The sequence below is a fragment of the Haliotis cracherodii genome, unplaced genomic scaffold (genome assembly GCF_022045235.1).
Source record: "Haliotis cracherodii isolate W230 unplaced genomic scaffold, xgHalCrac1.p SCAF_11, whole genome shotgun sequence".
NCBI classification, from domain to species: domain Eukaryota; kingdom Metazoa; phylum Mollusca; class Gastropoda; order Lepetellida; family Haliotidae; genus Haliotis; species Haliotis cracherodii.
The window spans coordinates 6,899,265-6,910,791 of NW_027266266.1; the positions used below are offsets into that span (position 1 = coordinate 6,899,265).

At 41.6% G+C, this 11,527-nt stretch overlaps 1 protein-coding gene across 2 annotated transcripts in view; it reads right to left on the reverse strand.

Moving 5' to 3' along the window:
* The window catches only part of LOC139456160 (uncharacterized), a 76,958-nt gene extending 66,036 nt beyond the window's left edge, over positions 1–10,922 (reverse strand). The window contains exons 1-2 of one of the 2 annotated variants that reach the window (XM_071237710.1): positions 10,870–10,922; positions 8,145–8,255 (exon numbers count right to left, since the gene is read on the reverse strand). In XM_071237710.1, the coding sequence (XP_071093811.1) occupies positions 8,145–8,166 (22 nt within the window). In that variant the 5' untranslated portion in view covers positions 8,167–8,255; positions 10,870–10,922. Of the gene's footprint in view, positions 1–8,144; positions 8,606–10,869 lie in introns of those variants that run through there. The other variant, XM_071237709.1, reaches the window with a different exon arrangement.
* Positions 10,923–11,527: the final 605 nt, after the last annotated feature.

Sequence of the window (11,527 nt, forward strand, 5' to 3'; positions counted from 1 at the left end):
GTCCTACATTTTTAGCGCCGTTACTGTCGTAGCTCCTTTGATGACATCAGATAAGACTACCATATCTAGTCTCTGAAATGAACATATTCTAAAGAAAAAACAGTTAAATTTTTAAATTATCTTAAAAAAATATAATAAAACGGATTCCAGAAACTCTCTTCACTTTCAGAAACTGCAGTAAACTAGACTTGCCCACTATTATAGACTTCCATCGGCTTTATTGGATTTATGTGTTTTAGTATCTAAGACAGCTTTGGAGGAACACCAGCCATGAGTGAGTGGACAATTACAACAAACAAGGCCAGAAAGAAGCGACCAGTAGCCATGTTCAACTAACACCACCATCAAACGTCTCATCTTCATTAGGTACTTTAGTCCAAAACATCTACTTAGGACATTAACGCATTCCATCACTCCAACCTTTGTACTGACAAACAAGACATTCCAACCGAAGAAGGACCGGGTTTCGAAGGTTTAATCACAACATTCCTTTACACCTGTCTTTAAAACTACAAACGAAACTACAAAACAGACGGCAGCCATTATCAAACGTGCGAAGTGTACCGTTATGCAAGCGACTTCAAAGACACCACAACGAGGCTGGCTGTAAATTATATTTCCACCAGGAAATACGAAATGTTGCGAGGCTTACTTCCGGCAACAGCTAGTTCTATATTTAATCTGTATTTGCAACACACATGCACATATGCGCCAACCAAAAAATACTCATGTTTATTTGGGTATTTATAGACAACGTTTCCAGGGATATAAGCGTCTGTCTGGCAAAGTTTCTAACGAGAGTAACGCGCAAGGATTATTCATAGACTTATTACAGCGGCGTAGACAACGGCAATTTGATATGTTTATGTTTATGACATGTCGGAACAAATAACGGTTTGTTTATATTAGTCAGTTGTCTCATGTAGTCTGGTTATGAATGTACGTTGTGGAGATGAGTGAATGATTTTAGTTTTACGCCGCTTCTAGCACTATTCCAGCCATATCGCGGCGTGGGACAGCAAGAACGGGCATAAAACATTGAAACGCTATGGGAATTGACATCTGACTGAGTGCTTTGGTTTGTTTGTTGTTTAACGCCGCACTCAGCAATATTCAAGCTGTATGACGGCGGTCTGTAAATAATCGAGTCTCGACCAGACAATCCAGTGATTGAAAACATGAGCATCGATCATCGCAATCGGGATACGATGACATGTATCAACCGAGCCTGACCACCCGATCCCGTAAGTCGCCTCTTACGACAAGCATCGTCACCTTTTACGGCAAGCATGGGTTGCTGAAGACCTATTCTACCCCGGATCTTCACGGGTCCGACGGAATGCAGTCAAGGGCTGGGTCATCCTCGATTATACAAAATATTACATGTCCATTATATTATCACAAATATACCGGACCCGACGCCATGGTCAGTGCATAGAGTGAGTGAGTGGAGTATTATCCCACTATTTCAACAATATGTCAAAGTGTAGATCAAGAAGTCTTCACATATTATACCTTGTGCATCAATCAATATTCAGGTTACATCACGGCGAGGAACACCAGGAATGGGCTTGAATTATGGTAACGATATTGGAACTCGAACCCGGGCCTTCGACGTGGCGAGCGAACGCTTTAACCACTGGGCTACCCTTCTGAATCGTGAAATGATGGAGGAATGTCTAGAGCTATCTGACGGGACTGGGAAAAGGGGAAGCAGGCTGGAAGATAAACATTTAAAATCGACACAGTAAAAGAAAACAGAGAGAGTTATTTCTGAGCATTCCTAATTTGTAGCTACATGTAGTCCTGTTCAGCGAACTGAATGTTTCCAGGTTAGATTAAGATCCATGCATATTTCTCCGAACAAACGTGTTGCGGATAAGAAGCCATGTCGTCTTACAGAATAACTGCCGGGGCAAGCTACTCCAAATTCTTGTTAGGGTAACTGTGTGAAAGAAATTCTTCCAGTTCAAATAGACGTGTCAGTTTCAAAGAATATACTGGCTGTAATGATGACATTAACAGACGCATAGAGGCACCCTGGCTACATCAAACTACTGAAACTACTTTTTACCAAACGAAAGATTTCAGCGATTTCGTTTCACGTGTGCAAATCACAATGGCAAATAAATAAACAAATTATTATAGAATAAACAAATAAAACTGAGAAAAGTAATTATAAAGTAAAACCCCTAACACTCTCTAACAATGCAGAAATTCCTTACAATAATAATGTGACGACGGGATTAGGAATCAGTAGAATTGCGAACACAATTGCTATTGAATACTGATCCATTGGTTAATACTAATCATAGGATCTTATATGTAAATAAGAATAGAGTATAACCGCCTCGGTAGCTGTTTCTCAGAAACTCCTAACATGAAGTTTAAGTGATGACCGCATTAGGAATGGGTAGAATTGCAAACAAGATGGCTATTGAATACGGATCCATTGGTTAATACTAATCTTAGGATCCTATATTCAAATGCGAATAAAGTATAACCGTCTCAGTGGCTGTTCCTCCAACCCCGGAACAAACACATCAATCAGCGTAAACATCCTTGTCGTATCGCTTTCGTAGGTGTGTGTCTGTACAGAAGGGCTCGAACCTATCATTTCAAGGCCGACCACGCCGCGCTCACATTCATGACAAACAGGATCTCATCACACGAATAAACCGCTATTTTAAGTAAACCGTTATTTTATAAAAATGCACGGATTCAGAACTTAGATTGACAATTAGTCCTAGAAATAAAATAAATACAAATGGAGACCAGAAGAAGTACAGCGGCTTAATATCAACATAATGGAGTTCCTACTACCAGGTTTTATTGACTTCCTATTTACCACGACAATAATTTTTTTTATCAAATCTTCGAATCCCCAATTTTGAGTGAGTGAGTGAGTTTGGTTTTACGCCGCTTTTAGCAATATTCATGCAATATCACGGCGCGGAACACCAGAAATGGGCTTCACAGATTGTACCCATGTCGGGAATCGACGTGACGAGCGAACGAATTAACCACGAGGCTCCCCCACCGCCCCTCTTATTTTGATGACCGCTCTCAGTTTAGGACAACGTTTAATGTTATAAGGTAAGATCTACCTATAAGGTAAACCATTCCTCCCTCATCTCATTAACCCCTATTATCTGGACATCATCTGTCCCCCCGAAGCGACCAGATTTACAAATGTCCGGATTAACATATCATTGTTACATGGCCATATCCTCTGTATACACATCACTGGAAGCGTGTCAGAGTGAGTTCAGGTTTAAGCGGTTTTGAACAATATTTCAGTTATCACATCACGTCAGCTCAATGTTGGGGGAAAACCCCAAGTGATGCAGGTCTCAGACATTTACAATCTCATTAAAATCAGACTTAGTTCTCGCAACCGCTAAACAAAGATCTGAAGACATCCCATTAGAGGTCACGTCAGAACGACCTTTCATCCGACCAATCAGAGCGTCGCTTACCAGATTATGAACGTGACAGTCGGAATGTGATTTCTAATCATGCAACCTCGAAAACTTTAACACGGGGTATTCCGAACGTTAGTTACGGGCTTAACGACTGAATCCATACAATCTAGACCATCTATTAGCCATTCCAGTATGTTCTTTTGTTCAGGTTTCAAATTTGTAATCGAGAATTTGTCAAAATATGTTTCGAAGCGGTGTCGCCAATTTGAAATTAGTGCCGTAAAGCACGAGAAAGCTGCCTTCTGATTGGTCATTCCAATGGTCGGTCAAAGTTCGCGCAAGGTCGGTCTGACGTGACCCTTAAAGGGATGACCTCAGATCTTTATTTAGCGGTAGCGAGAAATAAGATCTGATTTTCATGAGATTTGGACATTTACCACTTTGGTGAAACCCACGAGCACGGGTATGGTGCTGACAAACCGTGAAACATAATAACCCTACATCATAGGTTACTGGCGCGTGTAAGGGACACAACTCTGCACAGCGAATAGCGGCTCCTTATACGACCGGATTACACGGGTACCCATCCCACTCAGAGACCCTAAGTGATCCCCCATTTGATGTCCCTCCTTTCAGAATATTAAAGGTCTGGTCATAAAAGGGATAAATGATTTTTTTATTTTGTTCCAAAGAGGCATTATTTCGTTTCCTCGAAATAATTTCTATCTCAAGGACTCTTACAATATACTACGCCGATGGGGATAATAAGATATGCCATTCTATTTAAATATGCACGTGGCATATATCATGATTGACTGATTGATTGTTGTTGTGTAACGCCGCACTCAGCAATACTCCAGCTATATGACGGCGGTCTGTAAATAATCGAGTCTGGACCAGACAACCCAATGATTGACATCATGAGCATGTCTATCATGGAAAGATCAATAACATCCCTATAGAAAAAGGAGTGGTATATGTAGTAAATTTTATTTTAATGTAATTGATTATTATCTAATGTTTCCAGGCTGCCAGATTCTGGATTAACGAGGTTTTGCTGTACATTAACAAGTAGTGCATTACAATCCAAACAACAGCAATCAATGCCTTTATGTCGTACATAACTGTTAAATTTTATTTCATGATTTAAAGATAAAATTCAGCAAGTAAGAATTTTGTGAGTACTAATAAAATATATAAATCTTTAAACTGGCATTTATGGATGATGAATAACATTTTGACAACATTTTTTGTAAGACGATAGGCTTACATTTGTACAACCCAGCACTGACACTTTCCGCTAATACAAGAGACAATAGCTAGTACAAGACGCGTCAGGTGACGTCGTTATTGTCGTCACGTGACAGCTACAAGCACCACGCCACCTGGTGACTGACGATGTCATCGCGATTCTGTCAGGCTGTTGAAGGGTCCCCTGTTCCCAGCAAACTCCAAATGTTATAATGACAGATTAGTTCTTGGTGATTTACACACGACGTCGTTCACACATATTCATAATGTCTTGTGAGGTGAGGTAAAATCGGGTTAAACGTCGCGTCCACGATTATAGCACTTACATAGCGACGTGCATGTACGTGTGTGTGTTTGTGTGGCTGCTTGTACTAGTCCGGACTGATGCCGATTTATAGTGCTAGCTCACTGAGATACCATGCCGCAGTTGAACATGAATACCCCACTCTGTCACAGTATACTGACTCCGAGCCGACCAGTCCTTGTTTTAGTCCCTTAATGCCGAGCGCCAGACAGGGTAACAACAAGTACCATCTTTTAACGTCTTTTGGTATGACGCGGTCGGGGATCGAACCTCGGAATTTCCGCTCTCCGGGCGGACGCTCTACCACTAGACTTCAGAGGCGGTCTATAATTTCAGGGACTAAACATTCGCCAAGGAGATCTTGTTAACGAGGTTTACCTGTATTTTGTCATGTGCCTATAATTTTGACCATGAGTATATGTATGAATTATGTAATGGAGAAATTATGCGAATCTGTTGACTCCTGAAGTAGAATCAACAGGTTCAGCTGATTTCTCCGACTAAAAACCATGTTATAGTTGACATAAAACGTCCCTGTAAATTTGCATAATGACCTATAGTTGCGTCAGTTGTACTTGATAAAATGCACTTTCAGAATGGCATGTAAATTCCTGGCTTAGAATCAACTGCTACAACAATAGCGTGACGTCATCATAATTGTTTAGAGTTGGTGCCGTCTTGATATGCTCTGAAGTTTGTTTGTTTGTTTGTTGTTTAAAGCCGCACTCAGAAATATTCCAGCTGTATGACGGCGGTCTGTAAATAATTGAGTCTGGGTCAGACAATCCAGTGATTGACATCATGAGCATCGATCCACGCAATTGGGATACGATGACATGCATCAACCAAGTCAGCGAGCCTGACCACCCGATCCCGTTAGTCTCCTTTACGGCAAGCATGGGTTGCTAAAGACCTATTCTAACCCGGATCTTCACGAGTCTGCTCTGAAGAATCAGTGTCTACGTCATAAAGTGTGTCGTAATGATCGGATATATGGAAATTTATATACATAGTATTCCATATATTACATACACACGTAACATACATGCCTATATCATATCTCGCGTATAAAGCAGCAAGGTACTATATTTCATACATTCAAATATTTTCGATTCCAAACAGCTATAAGAATACAATACAAGATGACATAAACGATGCGCGATCAATCAGAAGATACGGAGACCCCTTTGGGTTGAAAGGTCACACTGGGTGTTGCTTAAACATGGCGTAACATTGTACCATTCCAAGACCGTAAATTCTACAGTAACAATTACGCACAGTTTTATCACCTAGTATCGCCTATCTAGGTCCCCTCTACCGTTTTATGGTAGGGCCATTATCTTCAAGGCTTTGTTATTGACCATTAACTGGTGTACCACATCAGAACGCGCCGTTCCGCTGAACGCGTACCCACACCGCATTAGCGCAATAATATTCCAGTGTTTCAATCCCGCCTGGAATTTCTGAACTTTGGCAAATATTCATCGAATTCAGTCCATTCCCCATGCATCGAGTGCAGTCTGCGATGATCTATAGCTCTCCCCCTCTCTTAAGTACCCCCCTCCCACGGGACGTGGTATTACACATACAAACGTGTATATTGATACACAAGAACGCCCCTCGCTGTCCCGGGGACAGAGGAGGTCAAACTGTCATACCATTCATCAACAGAGTTATTCTGTAAGCAAGATGACTGTTCGACAAAGCAGTGGGGTTCATGGCTAAGACGCTAGTCTGTCTCACAGTCCATAAACCATATTATTTTCCCTTCAGCCCATCCCTTTCTGTAATTCTATACCCCTAAATGAAGCAAGTCTACATTTTCCAGTTCTGAATCCCCCATCTCAATGAGCTCCTTTTCAAAATATATTTAGTCGCTTGTTTCTAAAAAATTATATATTTTCAGAGACTAGTCAGTCTACTAAGATACATACACGCTGTACTAACAAACTCTCGATACAGTGAACCCCTTTAATCCGAACACTATAGTACTAGAAATATAAATTTTCAGAGACTAGTCAGTCTTCTAAGACACATACGCGCTGTAATAACAAACTCTCGATACAGTGAACCCCTTTAATCCGAACACTATAGTACTAGAATCCCGATTATCGAGGCGCTTACTGTTAGGACCGCTAATATAAAATAGAGGGAAAGTTTTTAATACAATGTGACTTTAAAAAATTTATAGACTTGAATCCACGTTGGGTAAAATAATATTATAAGGCCTAACGCCCACATGCTACACCTGGGTGGGTTTTTGTATAAGATTACAATGAGTGCACACGGAAGTACATTTATCAGTGTGAAGACAGTCGGGAGGCGATATAGGACGCCGCATGACGGCATTCCAGCTTCCTTGTGTCCTCCATCTCATGCTAGCTCACGTTTGCTACATCCCTGTACAAAGCTCATCGTGTATTTTAATAGAAGGTGAAGGGGTTATGTAAGAACCCCACGGCCTCCTTGGGATTGCCGTGAAGTGTGTTTGTCTGAATAGTTATCAACAACTGCCAACAGCGGTTAGTGAATCATAGCTGAATCATTACTGCATCATTGATAGCGAACAAAACATTATATGCCCAAAAAACACTTAAACACACAAATACATAATATAATTCGATCCATTTCAGTCGATGCTAATTCTCTTTCAAGACCAAGCGCATTTAAGGATCACCGCGCTGAATTCTCTAATGATTACGTTAATGTCTTTTAAAGAACGTGTATTCTGAAAATGGGGAGATTGAAAGACTCAGTAACGCTGACCCCCGTGCCTTCGCCACTCACCGGCAAACAATCTCCAGTTCCCATCATGGAATATTTCCATTCTTCCGAGTTTGGTATCAAACATCATGAAGTTTCTCCCGACACGTGTGATGAATTAAAATCCCATTACCGTTCCTCTCGTCATCACAAGACTGACATTCTAAGAATATTGAGGGGCAGGTTAGGATCATTGAGGAACGGCGGACTGTTTACACCCCAGCCTTGACAAATATTATTCCAAGGAGGCAGGTACCGACCCCCAATGCCCAATATGTGTGCATTTCTCAAGATTTGAGCCCCTTAAACGATCGATTTCAGTGTGTACGTAAAGATAAAAAATAAAGAACAAGGTTGGTTAGAATACAACGAAGTTGTATATAAACAAATCAAAGACTCACCTGCAGATCCTGTCTGTCCCATTGTTAAAAGTTTACCAGTCCGTCCAGGTGAGAAGTCGCTGGTATCTTATTTCAACAGGTAAGGTAATTAAACTCCACTCCAGCTCGAACCTGTAATGAACACAGCTAACACGTTAACCATATCTTCCTTGAATATCACAGTGTACTCGTTCGCTTCCTTCTTCCCTCCTGCCACGCCTGACGCTGTAATCCACGCCGATTATAACATACGTTCCTTCAGCGGTGCGATACTTGCAGTTAGTAATCCCCAACCATTCCTCGTTAGTAAAACTGGCATTTGATTACGCGAGCAATGGTCTACCAGTTGTGGGAGAATACTCCCTTACCACGCGAGGAGCCTAGTCACCGATATAGTTCCCTCTGCCGATGTGAAAAGCTTTTGTACGCGATAAACAATCGGAATGATGCGTTCCGTTCATCCCCAGACTGCTGTACAGTGTACTCGGGTGCACGTTTTTGTCTTGTCACGCGCTGTTCGGAGCTCGCTGCTACTTTGCCAGATGTGCAGGGACCGTTCGCCTGGTGCCTTGCCAGGCCCATGTGTTCGTCGAGGGGATTTGGTTTCAAATTATTGCTGACAGATTTTAAAGATATATAACTTCGCTTTGCAGGGTGCTGACACGCTGTGTCTGTCAACGTTCAGTGTCGCACCTTATTCGGGATTACTGGCCCGGGCGAACAACCGAAGCTAAAGTGAGTTTGTATCAATACGTTGCATGAATATACAACATTCATGAGATTTCTCACTATCTTTTGAACTATCACTTTAGATAATACAGTTTTCGCAAGCCATGCTGGTGTATTGTGTCATGACCTCAAATGAAAAGCTAAAGCAGAGACAGCCACACCGAGCGGCATAAAATATATTCATTCACAATGAAATCGGAACCTGGATTCCATGTACTGTGGAACCTTGTCAATCCGGACACTGTTAATCCGGAAACGCCACCATCCATTGTTGATGACGTCCTACTTTTTAAAAATTGAACTTTTTATGGACAACAACTTACTTGTGGTTTTAAAGACTACATGGCTGATTCTTGCTTCGTCATCAGATGAAGGAAATATTTACAAATTCATTCATCTGAGGAAGAGGCAAGAAGACCTGAAACGTCGTCACAAACAATAAAGAAGTTATCCAATAAAATTCCATGCCTTTATGTTCTTCCAACTTCTAAATACCTATCAAAGACTTGCCCACGTATAGTTAAAACAGAATTGCTACCAGAAATTCGTTAATTCAGAACCTTGATAAACAGAACGTTTCCACATGTGTCCGGATTAAGGAGGTTCTCTGATAACGGGGGGACTCATGACGTCAGAGTTATGTCAACCCCCTGTTTGTCGTGTACAGTCCAAGGTGATGTTTTGGGCCCAAACATCGGTAATCCCAGGTAAATATGACCAACTTGGCACGGACAATTACAGGTCAACCAGCTGCCCAGCACGGGGTCCGGCCCCCAACAGGGGGTCCGGCCCGGGGGTGGGCAGGGCTGGCTAGCGTCTCCCCCACATGTGTGAAGAAACAGGCACTGCTGCCTCGTGTTATATGGTATTTAACACAGACTACATGTGCTGGGTAATTTCCCGTCATACTAACAATACCACCGCCACTATACTACTGCGTACGATACAAACCCGTGAAGGATTGGAATTAATCTTCAGCAACCTATGCCTGTCGCAAGAGGCGACTAAAGGGATCGGGTGGTCAGCTCGCTGACTTTGTTGATGGATGTTGTCGTATCCCAATTGCGTAGATCGATGCTCATGGTATCAATCACTGAACTGTCTGGTCCGCGACTCGGTTATTTACAGACCGCAGGAAAATGTTATGGTTCAGGGAATGTGTGACAAACTATATGCCTGAAGACGCGAGTCTTTAGCTGAGACTTAACGGATGATAGTTCTTGAATAAATCGGGACGTCTGGAAGATTGAGTGTTCGGTGATGAGTGAGTGAGTGAGTGAGTGAGTGAGTGAGTATACTATTATGCCGCTTTTCGAAATATTTCAGTAATGCCACTGAGACCGTGATGATGAAACGTATGTATGATTGTGTTATGTATTGTACTATATAATAATATTTCATTTATTCGACAACTGGGTGAGTAGACAGTTGGAATTGCTTGCGTATCTACATGTTACACGAGTGAGGAGTTGGGTTTAACGCCGCTTTTGACAGTATTCCAGTTATATCAAGGAGTGCCAGCTTAATGTGGGAGGGAAGCCCGTAGTGATGCAGGTCTTAGTTGTTTACAACTTCGGTGATGTGGAAACGTCATTTATAGAATTTATCCACCAGCACGAACATGGTGCTGACAAACCTAGAAAAATAATCAGACGGAACTGGCAGTCGAACCAATGATGCTGTGTAAGTATTTCATTTCAATCACGGCGTGTCAGGTTAATTTTGGAGGAATCCTCAAATCCTCATATAGATCCGGTAGACGCTTACAGCTTTGGTATTGTGTTGACAGTCCAACGATCATAAACAGGGCCTTTGTTGGATTCGAACCTTCGACAAGTTGATCATATCATGACCAAGGGACGCAACTCAGAAAACCAATTGCGACATCTTAAACCATGTCTTTTGAATACGGTTCCTACAACATCGTTCCTTAAATACCATTTACACCCTTATGTATTCGACAATATAGCTATAGGTTTAAACAACGATGGTGGTACTTATATTTTAGAAGACTTACCTGCTGTTTTCTTTGTATCGATCAGTGAAAGAGTGTGGAGACTTCGGTCGTGACTGTCATTAGCAATACAGGAAGTGACGTAATGGGATAAACACATCCGGTATCTACTCCTAAACCTGATGGTATATAGTAAATAATTTCAATACACGTTTTCCAGGATCATGTGTGTTTTGCCAATTTCCTACGGAACTACTACAGAAGTGAAATAGAAATGAATGTTTTTTGCCAAGACCATAATTCATTTTAAATACACTGCCCGACTACAAACCTGGAACTCGTCCAACTATCAGGCAACTCTGTGATAAATATCCCAACAACTTTTACACGACATTAACAGATAATACATCAACAGGTTATTTCTGTTGCTGAAGCATTAAAAGCAGCGAGTGTCCACATCGTCATCACTGAATCATTGGAAAAACATAAATCGCGAGAGTGTGATTAATTGTTGTTTTAGGCCGCAAGCTATATCATGGAGGTCTGTAAATAATCGAGTCTAGGCGTGGAAACGAATGTTTAGTCAAGTTAAGAAACGATCGATGCTGTGGAGCTTCGACGACACACGAACACCAGATCACAGACCGGAGGCATCCGATCCTTATAAGTGAGTGAGTGAGTGAGTTGCTTTTAACAGTATTCCAGTCATATAACAGCGTGT